Genomic DNA, 12674 nt, shown 5'->3' with positions numbered 1-12674 from the left:
TTGAAGTTTGCCTTCTTTCAAACATGGGAATGGAGCTATGGCTCCTGGGAACTGCTCCTGCCTCCTTTATGACCTTGACAACCTTGAAGAGCTCACTCAGCCTCAGTTAAACCAGTTGTGAAGGGTAGACAACACCACCCACTTCCAGTCATCTACTAAAAGTTATTTATGCTTTAAGTGTGACTGGGATAAGCAGTGCAAAGGAATACCTGCGTGCAGCTGACATTGCTTGGAAAACAGGGGAGCAAAAATGGCATGTCATAGGAGTTTGGCCAGGATGCTTTCTCTGATGTGTTTTTTCCTTTTGCAAAAGGAGGCCTGGACAGTTTAGAGAAATGGCATTTTTCTGTGCAATCTTGAAGTCTGTACCTTTGGTGTTGTGAGAAGCGCAGGTTTCGGTGGGGGCATTGCGCCATCTACTGAACTGGTGCCACCTTCTGCCACAGGCCTTGCGGTTCCTGGGCACCCTGTCATCCAAGCACTTGCCCTGCCCCGAAATCACTGCATTTGGGTGGTTTTGAGATTGGAGCCCTAGGTGGTGTGGAAGGGCTGTTTTCTGCTTCTTCTGTACAGGATTGCTTCCAGTGCTGGTGTCTCCTAGGTTTTGTTACTTGTCAGGAACGCTTGAATGGCCAGGTAAAGCTTTACACGGAAACCTAGCTTCCATCTAGCACCATTTGATCAGGAACAGTCTTTAAAAGAGATTTTGCTGGAAAGTTGCTTCTGTTTCTATCCTGCATAACTGAAATCAGTTTTGGTTATAAAAACACAAGCATCATAGCTAGTGTTGTAACACAGGGCTTGAAATCTTCCTTAATGCGGCCTTAGGAAAAAAAAAAAAAAAAAGGGAGAGGTGTTTAAACACTGCCAATGAGAAACAATTAAGAAAGCAGTGGGATATGATATTGTGGATTCAACATAGTTCTCTTTTAAAAAAGGATTGTTTTTTTCAAGGGTTTGAGGAGCCACTGGTAGCTCTTTAACCGCTCTTTCTTATGTGCTGAATTGTTGCAATCTGAAGTATTCCAGAGGCAAGATAATGCTCCTGAATGAGGTAATGCTGCAGAGATGTAAATGGAGGACATGGGTGATACAAAAGAACAATGAGTTCTTTCTGAGGTATTCTTCAGTCAGTAAATACTTAGCAAAGACAATGTTCTAGCTCTCTAATGCGTTTGGAAAAGTGAGTCTTGCCATAGGTGCATACTATAAAAATGGTAACAAGATTGGTTCTGCAAGGATCAAGAGGGGATAAATACTCTGCTTTTGTACTTAAATGGACTTGGACTCACTCTCTCATGTTCGAGAGACCAAGAATGCTTTCATAGTAAACACATGCCAGAACACAATTAAATATATATTCTGTGCATTAAGCGTACCAATTTAATCTCTGTAGAGTTATGTTTTAGCTGGAATGTCCCGTTTGCAACAGCTTTTCTCTTAGCTAATGGGGAGTTCTGCTGTGGCAGTTTGAGATTTGGGTTTGTCACTGTGGTTTTTTAAACTCCTGTTAGAACATTAAACAGTGGAAAACCAGAAAGCACATGTGCATGCATTTAAACAGAACAGATCTAACAGCATGCATGGGAAATTCTTAACGGCTTTTCGGCTGCTGTGACTATGCCAAGCATGCCTAGTCTTCATATGGCCACCACTGGGAGGCCTGGAGGTGCTGTGTGTGCTGATAGAGCAATGGACTTGGGACTGAAACTCAACCCCTACTACTAATTACTAGTTTGTATTTAGCTCCTAACTCCAGACTGATGGTATGTGAAGATCAAAGCCTGGTTCTGTATGTATTTTGGAGACCTGGTTTTGGCTGGTGAATAACTACCAGCAGTAAGTAGGTTGAAAGCTCTGTGTTTATAACCGGTCCTTATAACCTGGGTGACGAAATCCTACCTTTTGGAAGGCTTATAATGAACAAATAAGCTACTTATTTGTGTTGTGGAGTGAAATTGGTTTTAAAAGGGATTATATGAAGTCGTGGCTTGCAATAGCAGGAAAGTGGATTTGAGAGCTAGGCACTCTCTTCCTGCTAGGTAGATTTTGTGGTTTTTCTCCTCTGGGACAGTTAGACTGACTTGGCATCAGGAGTCATGCAGGTTGAGTTCATTTTCACATTTTTCTGCCCCAGTACAGTACTGTAAAGTTAAAGGCATGATTATTTATTTTAAATGGTTCTTAATGAAATAAACACATAGAAATAAAAATCTACCTTTTGGACTCATTTTGGCCTGATTGTGTCTAGTTGATGTTCAGTCTACTTAGTACACATGGGATGGGCAGTCTGTCTGCCCTTTCCAGCCTAGCCAGAGGGAAAGTGCTGCAGGTAATTACGCTGTTTCCCTGAAATCACACTTTGTGTAGTTCAGCCTGGAAGCTGCAGTGGTGTGCTGTAACTCGGTGCAATACCAGTAAGGGTGGATGGACATGAAAACCAGGCCCCACTAAGAAGCCCATTACTTTTTACTAGTTTGTATACCAAAGTAACTGGGGTGTTTACAGCTATGTGTGGTGTGGTGGGTTCTGTTCCTTTGTGGGATGTGATGTTAAACATCTGGTCCAGCCCACATTGGAACTGGGTGCCCTTGCGGGGTAGCATGGTTTTGTATAGCTTGGGAAGCACTGAGGGTCTGCAAAAGAGCAGGATCTAAAGTTAAGGGTGTTGGAATATGTAAAACCACTAGAAACCAAGAAAACCAAAGAAGCCCCGAGACTGCTCCTTCAGGAGTAAGGGCTTTGCTTCTGTGGGAATCTCACCAGTGATGGCAGACAGCCTCCTTGCGTGTTCTCTCCCATCTCCCTTTCCTGTGTTTGTGTTAGAGGGGACTCTTCGTGTGAGTGTGAGCTGTGGCCCAAAATGTCTAGGTGTCTCAAGACCCCAGATGACTGTGCTATGTATAAGCTTGTTGTGATACTGGGGGAGTATTCTTTCACTCTGCATTGAGGGAAGGCTGGCTGGCGGCACTTGGAGCAGGGCAGTAGTGATCCCACTCCTCTGCAGGCCACAGGGCATCAAAGACCAGGATAGTGCACGGCACAGGAGCATGTTGCCTTCCAGGGTTTGTCCTGGTTCAGGCGTTGTTACAAACTGCAGGGACCATGACACTGCTTAGGAATGGCAGGCAAAGCCTAGCTTTCAGGGCTCAAGTCTGGTCTTGTGCCTCGAGACCTACGGTCCCTTTTAATTGCACCTCTCTCTCCTTTTCCTTAACAGGGGAAAGTGGAAGTGGAGGCTGGGAAAGAGGGGATGAAGTTTGAAGCTGGTGCTTTTTCCTACTATGGGGTGATGGCCCTCACAGCATCGCCAGGTATGTCCTCTTACCTTCTGCTTCTGGAATGTGCTCCTGCACAAGCCTGCCCGTCCCGTGAGTGCGGCGGGAGGAAGCTGCGCAGGGCATCCCCCCGCCGTGTCCATGGGGCTGATGTAAACCATACCTCCTTGCCAGAGAAACCGCCTGCCTGGCACAGCGTCCCTAGCAGGGGCCCGGGACGATGGTGACACTGACTCCAAAACCCATTGGCTGGCAGCGGTTTGCCAGCTCCCCGAGGATGGGAGCGTTGGCCTTAGCGAGTGATGTGTTTGGTACTGGAGGACAGCTTTGTAGTTTTGCTCATGGTACGGTCAGGGATTGAATTAACAGGAATAAATAAATAGTGGCAGAGGGACATCTAGTGGTGCAAAGTACAGATGCCTGGTTAGTTTGGGGATGATTTGCTTTTACCAGTCTTTGTTTTTAAAGCAGTCTTGAGGAAAAGGAGGGCAGTGGTGCAAGAAAAGTGATTGCTTCTGACAGCTTGTGTGAAAAAGTAACAAAGAAGTCGGCAAGGGGGGAGAGCTGGTGTCTGAGGGCGAGGTGTGAGCCAGTTCCCACGGAGGTGTGAGCCAGTTCCTGGCACGCAAACAGTAGCCGCACAAGCCACCACCTCACAGGCACAGGTTGGGGAATTGTTTTATAATCCACCAAAAGTAGGCTCCAGTGCTGTATTTCAGGATTTGGTGATGTATTTTGGTGCCAGCAGCATCACCATTAAGATCTTGACCTCAACTGGGAATCCACGGCTCCACTGGGGAGAGCTGGGGCACTGGTGCTGACCCAAAGCTGCTTGCTCAGCTTCAGGGAGAGACGTTTCTCACACTGCTATCGGATCCTCCTGTTGCAGCAGGGTTTATGTTCCACTTGAGAGGCAGTTTGTTTTAATTGTACACTCATGAGCACTCCCTTTACGTATATGTACCTATGTGTATGTACATTAGCGAACGGCATTGGAATGAAAATGATCTTGTACGTTATGAGTATATCCTTACTAAATTGTGCAGATGACATCAGTTCTCTTGGATCTGTGAGCTCACTTTTACAGGCAAGACTAATTCTTCCTCAATTATATGCACTTTAATTTGATCAGTCTAGCTTATACCTTTTGAGGCTTGACAGATTTGAAAGTGTGCAGAGCACTGGGTGGATTTTATCTGGGTGATAAAATCAAGGAATCGTGACACGTGTGTACAACTGCATCATAACCTTTTGTAACATGGGCCAGGCACAGAGCTGGGTTAGGCATGGTCACTTCTCCTACCAGACCTACGCTTGGAAATCACTTGTGGCATCTCTGTTTTGCCAGCATTGCTCAGTTTGAATGTTTTCAAGTGGGGCTCTTTTTGTGTTGCTAACCCTTCCCACAGCTATGCCAGGTGCCCTCAGCCCTCTGAGGTCAAATGACCTCCTCTTCGCGTGCCCCGAAATCCATCTTGGATTTTGTCATGTCAAACTGAAGGATATGCGCTCTTTTAAATTAATCTCAGCCAACCTTGGATTTGTTTACCTTCGACTGGTTGGGGTTTACCAGTAGCAAACCCCTCATTTTGCTCGTTTTCCCTCCAAGTTTTAAGAGAATTTATTTTATGGTGTCTTGCAGCATCCTGAGACTTCTGTTCGGATGAACCCATTAAAATAAATTCCTCTTGCTCTGTGTAGACAGGAAAGCTCAGTGAAAGTATTAAGTCATTGCAGAACAAGAGAAAGCTCCTGCTCTTATGTGTGTCCTACTTTGACTTCATGTGCCTGCTCTCCCCACCTGGGATATGAAGTCAGTAACAGGAGGATAAAGTATTAAAAAATAAACACACACACCCTCCCCCCACCGAAACCAAAACCAAACTCCAAAACAAACAATCAAACAAAACAAAAGAGTTTTCTTTAACTACAGCTGGGGAGGGATTTGCAGCAGTGATGAGCAGTCTGGTACCCATCCTGACAGGGATGAGCTTGGAGAATCACAACCTTGCTTGACATTTTTCCGAAAACTTGAAGAACTATGAAGTGTCTTTTGGTTTTATTTCTGTTTTTGTCTGACTCCTATAAGGAACAGCAGCCATGAAAGCTTTCTGGCTTGTTTTAACTCTTTGCCTTCCAGGCTGGAGTGCGTGTGCACCACTGCTCCTTTTGAACTATTTTAAAACTGAGTTGGTGGACTGTTCTCTGCTGATGAAATTAGCAAGTGAAAATTGTTCACTTCACTGTAATTCCTTAGGCTTGTTTTTTGGTTTATTCCTAAAATTGTTTAATTGTCTTTTTTTGGTTTTTGCTTTTGTTTTAACCCTTTACTTTTTCACAGTTGATTTGCACTTTTGGTTTTAGTTCTTCAATGTGTGAACTGGCTCCTTCCCCTGTCGAGTGTGGATAGCTGCCGCCTTTCTGGTCGTGATCTCATCCTTTTTCTCTCCCTCTTCTAGTTCCCTTGTCCCTGTCTCGTACCTTTGTTGTCAGCAGAACAGAGTTGTTAGCAGCAGGTTCTCCAGGTAAATCCGCATGCTTCTATTTTCACCATTCTTGTGACTGCCCTGATGCCGTAAAAAGTCAGCTGCAGTCTGTATTTATCTGACCCCTTTGCTCGTTAGGGAGAAGTCCAGCACAGAGTTATGCCTCGCAGGTAGGTATCCTGAACTTTTGTTTATGGTAACTGGTGGCAACATGACAGTTGTCAAAATGGGCAGAACTAAAAACGTGTTGAAGAAAATGTCTTTGGTAATGTGTGCCTGTTCTCGTTTCTCATGTGTAGCCTCGTGGAAAATTAGGAGGAGAGATTTTTTAAACAAAGGTTTTCTTCCCCAAGCTGAGGCTTTAAAATTTCTGTAGAAAATATATTTGGCAGAGGAAAACATCTGCTGCTAAAAGTGCCGTAAAAAGAAAACTTCTTTAATGAATGAAGTCTTTTATTCTCATACGGGTAAATTCTATGGTTTGTGTACAGTCTGGCCATTTCAATTCCTCAAAAGCTTTGAGCTTTCTCTCAGTGAGGTTAATGCCATGGACCAGCACAGTGATTTACTGAGTGGATGGATTTGCAATGGAATGTGCAAGAAGATTGTGGGACCTTCTGTGGGGTTTTCTGGTTCCCGTTTTGCTTAAGACCTTTGCTTGCTGAGTAACCAAGTTGACTGACACAGAAATCCCTTGGGAGAGCAGAGACCAAGGAGGGAACAAATTGGGCCAAAAAGAGCTCTGAGGTGTGGTTGAGCAAGCTGGAAATTGGGAAGGGTCAAGAACTGAGCTTTGCAGACACTGCATGCACAGAGTAGTTGAGAAAAATGGAAACCCGTCAAGAAAGTCTGTAGGAAAAGCAGAATCCTAAAATAGTTTGGGCTGCGGTAACATATTTCTTCCTTTTGAAGTTTTCTTATTCAGATGAAATGGCTTTCCCTAGACCCAAAAGCAAACAAGATAATGATATGCATATTTAAGTGAAACATCTCCTAAACATTAATACATATCATGCATTTCATAAACTTTTACCATCTGCTTCCTGTATTTTCCCCCTCTTCATTTTTCACTTTTGAAAATGTATTTTACCATCAGTCCTTAAAGTAGTCTTACACACATTCCAAACAAACTGCACTTTGTTGCCCCGCAGGGGATTTTTTTTCCTGCCCTGTTAAAGGTTCCTGCTGCTAAACTTCAAAGAAGGAGGAGAAATTTAATCTTTCTTTAATTAAAGTACCTGATGGCTTTCTTTTAAGCTCAGCAGCTTTGATTATCTTTTTTAGCCTCGTTCTTTTGTTTTGCCAGGTCGTCTTTTTTTTTTTTTTTCCTTTTCCTTGCTACACGTAAGTGTACACTTTGCACATGCAAGTTGTTTCCAATATAAATGCCGAGCATATTTTCATAGCTTTTTCCCCAACTAAAAAAAAATAATCAAAAAACCCCAAAACAATAGTGGAAAATAATAATGGGAAGAACCTCCTTTGGAAGGAACTGATACTGTAAACCTGGTCAGTATGACAATGTGGTACCAGTTTTGATGAAACTCGGACCTTCTGCTGGGTCCTTCTGAAAAGGATCCTGTTGTTTAACCTCAGATCTGTATACAACTGGATTGATGTTTTCTTGTGGTTTGTGCTCTTTATCCCCTGGATAGGAAGGTGAGGAGTATGGGAAAACCTGGGTGGAAAAGATCTGTCCAGATCTGGGCTGGCCTGCTAGGGAGCTGGCAGGGTGCTGTTCTGCAAACATGGACCTGCCTGATATTTTTCTGCTGTCTGCCCTTTCTGTATCCTTCCTTCTTCATTATCTTCTCTTCTCCCTCCCTGACTTGTACATGGTTCAGAAGTGACGTCCTTTCCCTCAGATTTTTAGTAATCGTACTTTTTTGTTCTGTCCTTTTCTTTCACCTGTCTTTTTTTGTTGTTGGTTGGTTTGGGTTTTTTTTTAATATATGCTTTGTCATGTTGTTCTCTGTCTGTCTTTGTTTTTTATTAGCAATGTACTATAAGACCCCTGGTGAAAAGAAAGGGCAGATACGAGTCACACTAGTGTAAAGCTGTTCCAGATGGAAACCTTTATCCTAAGCAGCAGTGATGCTGTTCTGGTCACACACAGCCATGTTTTGTGTATGCAGGTAGGAAAGACAGGACAAATTCATCTGGGCTTCGCAGTTCCTTGTTCTCCAGTGGGAATTACAGGATCACGGCTGTGTGCATATAGAGGTTTGGCTCCTGGCAGCAGTTATTACAGCCTGCTGTGGCTTTCAAGATGGCAAGTTGGTGTGGAGGAAAACCTTGCAGGGCTCCGAGTGCTTCCCCCTAAGCCTGTACCTGGTGTTGCCATAGGGACCCGCACTAATTCCATAGTGCAGAAATGGCAGAAAAATGGACAGGTTGTCAGAACCTGTATTTTTCTGTTCCCTTTTCTAAAATTGAAGGAAAGACAACATCAGAAGGGGTTTAAGTGAGAAATAAAAAACAGGGCAATTTAGATGCATCTAGAAGCATCTAAAGTATTAGGTTTAGGAAAGGCTAGATGCAGAGAGGTAGAACACGCTGTGTCATTTGGGCAAGGAGAGATTATATTGGTAGTGATTAAGTGGCAGAAGAAGGGTTGAATTTTAGGGAACTTCGGTTTGGGTTTTTTTAGAAATAGATTTATAGATAGAAAAGTCTTCAAAAAAGAATTTGAAAAGCTTGCAAGGATACTGTTGCTGATTTGTTCAAAGAGGCTTTGTATCTAGATTATGTGAAAACAATCTTTCAGCTGAGAATGGGCATCATGTGATGAGTAGCATAGTTTACATCAAGTTTCAGTTTGGGCTGGCTAAGTGAAATTTAACTGCACTAAGATCCAAAAATTTACCAGTCCCAAAGACAGTTCTTTGATCAGTTAAGTACTGTGTGTGCACTCAGGGAGAAGCCCATCTGCAGGGCTTGGGATCTCTCTTAGGGTGCATTTCTGCCCTCCTATCTTCTGGGTCACTGTGTGGGTGGAAGCTAGGGATGCAAAATGACTGTGGCTTCCTAAAAGCACGTTTACTTGAGATACACTGTGGTTAATCACACTTGCAGGGGACAGCTGCGAGGTTTTCAAGTGAAACCCTGCAGTGCTTAAAGGCCAGTGATGGAAAATGGTGTCTCTGGTTTACTCCTTTCCTGGACACAGATTTTTCTCTGTAATGTGGACTATTTTCTGTTTTGCTGGCTGGCATGTACCACATGGAGCTTGCTCTCCTTCATTGAGGGTTTTGTCCCTTCAAGCACTGGGAGGTACTAGAGGAAACACTGAAGTAAACATCACGTGGACTGTACTCTGGTCCCCTGAGGACTCTTACGATTTTGAAAATGTCCGCTCTGACTCAGGGAACAAGGCATATGTAGGTACCAGGGGGAATAAAGGGGGGTAAGGGTTAGATGGGACTGGCTGTGGAGTTATGATTATGAATCATTAAGGAAAAAAATAAATGTATTAACCATGGTCTGACTATCAAGAGCTCCTGTACGGGAGCCTTGGGAAGCTACTTTTCTCTGGCGGCTACTACTCATCAGCTGAAGCACTGTGACCAGCTGTGCAGAGGGCATGTCCATTGCAGTGTAAACAAAACCAGGTTCGTTTAAGGCATACTCAGTGATGTCGGCTACCAGCTCTGGACTTAAAATGTGCTCTTTTTCAGGGTGATTTGATTGTTTAGCTGCATGTCTAGTTATGAGTGGATTAAGTATTTGCAGTTCTTTTGTGCAACATCACAATTTATTATATCCCTTTGAAACTGGTGACTTTAAATGTTTTTTACTTAAGAAATCTCTCGCTCTTGCCCATTTCTCAGCCGAAAACAAGTCTCCGCCTCGGCCCTGTGGCTTGAATCACTCAGACTCTTTAAACCGAAGTGATCGCATCGATGCAGTGACACCGACGTTAGGGAGCAGCAACAACCAGCTGAACGCGTCTTTCCTCCAAGTGTATGTTCCGGACTACTCAGTGAAAGCACTCACAGACATTCAGTTTGTCAAGGTAGGAAGAAAGCTGGAAAGGCCCTGCTGGAAAGCTGGGCTTGGCTGGTAGGATGGAGAGCCTGGGGAAGGGAGGTGCCTCTAGATTGCCCTGTGAGTAAATAGGATTATGAAAGCAGCCGTTTAATAATCACTTTAAATTATTTTTTCCCAGTATCTGCTGTCTGTTGATTTCTTTTCACTATTCCTCTCATTTAGGCTTGTAAGTAGATTGGTCACGTAAGTTTCTGGATTTCAGGTCCCTCAAGGAAAGATTATAGAAAATTACGTCTTTCTGCTTTTAGTCACGAAAGACATATCCTTGTGGAGCCTTTGGAGCCATCTGAGATGGAGACCCTTCATTATCAGACAGTGTCCTTTTCCAAAGGATGAGACATTTTCTCTTGGTTGCAGTTTTTATTCACTTTTGATTTTGGTTTCAGTTTGGGGTTCTTGATCTTACTTTCCGAGTTGTCATCCTTCTTCTGCTTGGAGAAGTCTTGGACATTTCTCTTTATCTTAACCTCACATGTTAGGCTCATGTCTCATACTACCAGTGAGTTGCTGCATGAATACAGCTCTGTCCCCCAGCATGGTGCATCCCACGCTGAAATGTGTGCGAGTCCTGTGGGACAAGAAATCTAGCTGAGCTGAGGAACAGCCAATGCCGGCAGCAATTCCAGCCCAGCTGGGACATCAGGGAAGCTGACGTCCCATGTCCAGAAGCTGACCTTGATGCTTTTCTTAAATTAAATGCGTGTTCACAGTTTCTTTGTATGCAACTCAAATGATTTGTGAACTCAACTTCTGTCAAAGTTAATTCAATATTAAGAATGTGGAATAGAGTAGAAAAACTAGAATGCTAAATTGATTTTTCTGTAGCCAAATTGTACAAGGTGTAAAAGATGCAAGTGTACTGGTTGATGGTTCAGGCCTTCAATGTTTAGATCAGTAAATGTTTATTACTGGGCAAGTGGTTCTCACTACAGGTTTTGATGGCTAATCTGCTCTCCAGAGCAACTGCCCATCTTACACTGGTTATGTGGAGTCCTTCCAACTTTCACTGTGTTCATACTGAGGCTAATGAATGCTAAACTATCTGGTGTCTCTGCATTCAGGCTCGCACGCCTCTTTTTGCGTCACTCTGCTTTACACATAGGACAGTGTACTCAACATTAGTGTTACCACTGTGCTACGTGGGCACTTTTTCAGTTAATACCTTGTAAACCAGGGTTGTGACCTACTCGTGCATGTTTGGATTTTGCTTTTGGAATTGTGACCTGGTCCACCTGACGCTCTCCATTTCCAGTCCCCCTCTCTTGGGTTGCTACTGAAACTTACAGTTTTCTAAAAGCCTTGTTTCACTTCTTCCACCTTCCTGCCTGCTGAGATAACCCACTGCGGTTGTAGCACACAGGGCTGCCAGTGCACGTGCATTCTGCTGCCTGTCCTGGCTGAGAAGGCTGACCTGGAGGAGTTTATGGGGCTGGTTGCTTGTGGCTCCAGGAGGAATTCTCCCCTCTACCACCATATGCAGATATATGGGGCTATAGGCTTCCTTGCCTCTGGGGCATCGTGGGCAGTAACACTCTGCTCTAGGCCAGCTCCTGTCATGACTGTTGTGCTGAGTGCAGCCAGCTGTTGCAGAGACCAGTGGAAGAGACTTCATGGGTTGCTAATTTGGACTCATGTCTATGGAGATCCCAGTCTTTTCTAGAACCGAACTTATCAGAATGAGGCTGTAGCTCCTGCTGCGTTTGCTGGCCTAGACAAGAGCAGTAGTGCTTGTACCCTCCGGATCTGTAGGGACTCTGAGCCGTACCAGGAGCTCGCTGAAGCTGGGGGAAAGACTTCACCGAACTCTGGTTCTGGCCTTAAAAACGTGCATGGTTAGAAGGAAATGGAGATCTGAATAAATCCCTGCCTTTGAACAGCATGGTGATCGCACAGCTCTGTGCTGCCAGCCTGTCTGGAAAGGTCACCATGCTGTGGTGTCGAGTTGGGATGCTCTAGGCTTGCAAAGCACAGGGATGTTTTATGGAAACAGGTAACAGGGTTTGAAGTATGATCATCTGGAAAGGGAGGGCACTTTATTTTCTCCGTGTGTCCCACGGGAGACACAAAAGTGTGACTGGCTGTTTTTGTTCCTTCCTTCTGTCCTTGGAGCAGATCTCAAGACAGCAGTACCAAAATGCCCTGATGGCATCCCGGATGGACAAAACACCTCAGTCCTCGGACAGTGAAAACACTAAAATCGAACTGACTCTTACGGAGCTGCATGACGGTTTGCCGGACGAGACAGCAAACCTGCTGAACGAACAGAACTGTGTGACTCACAACAAGCCCAACCACAGTATGCACAGTGAAGGAGCCATTTAGGAGCTGACTCCCCACAACCCACCCATCCCATCTCCTCAGCAGGACCAGCCCTCGCTCCTTCCTGCCTCCTCCCCCGAGTGTGAACACCGTTAGTATGTGCTTGCAACACTGTGCTGCATCCAGTGTTCTGAGACCAAAGACTTTTGCGTCCGTTCTGGGAGCAGAAGAGGAAGAAACAGGAAGAAAGGAGCAAAAAGCAAGAGAGACTAAAGCCCCAAGCGTGCTTTGGGAATGGTGAGCCACCCTTGAGAACGATGAAAATACTTCTTGCAAAGTAGAATCATGTTTATTTTTTATCTGTATTTTTGATCCTTGTTGGGTTTTTCCTCCTCAGACATGTATGGAGAAGTTTGAAAGCTCCTCCAGTTATTTTTTCAAGAGAGACCATGTTTTTAAAAAGTATTTTGCAGAGTTTTAAATTGTTTCTGTCCCTCCTGAACCTCAAATGGGCTCTGTTGTGGTTTTGTGAATTGGTTCCAGTGTCCTCAGGCCTCTTTTCACCCCTCTCTGGTCCTTTTTGTTGCCCCGTTGAAGAAGT

The 12674-nt window shown here is 44.4% G+C and overlaps 1 protein-coding gene across 1 annotated transcript in view; it reads left to right on the top strand.

The window, feature by feature from the left end:
• CNNM2 (cyclin and CBS domain divalent metal cation transport mediator 2) overlaps positions 1 to 12136 on the top strand; it is a 119333-nt gene extending 107197 nt beyond the window's left edge. The window contains exons 5-8 of the mRNA XM_086466680.1: positions 3221 to 3314; positions 5738 to 5803; positions 9595 to 9779; positions 11927 to 12136. Of these exons, the coding sequence (XP_086322806.1) occupies positions 3221 to 3314; positions 5738 to 5803; positions 9595 to 9779; positions 11927 to 12136 (555 nt within the window). The remainder of the gene's footprint in view (positions 1 to 3220; positions 3315 to 5737; positions 5804 to 9594; positions 9780 to 11926) is intronic.
• The last annotated feature ends 538 nt before the right edge of the window (positions 12137 to 12674 follow it).

The sequence above is a fragment of the Leptosomus discolor genome, chromosome 6 (genome assembly GCF_034619465.1).
Source record: "Leptosomus discolor isolate bLepDis1 chromosome 6, bLepDis1.hap2, whole genome shotgun sequence".
Taxonomy (NCBI): Eukaryota; Metazoa; Chordata; class Aves; order Leptosomiformes; family Leptosomidae; genus Leptosomus; species Leptosomus discolor.
Note: the sequence above shows the minus strand (reverse complement) of the source record. Positions and strands in the feature narration are given on the sequence as shown.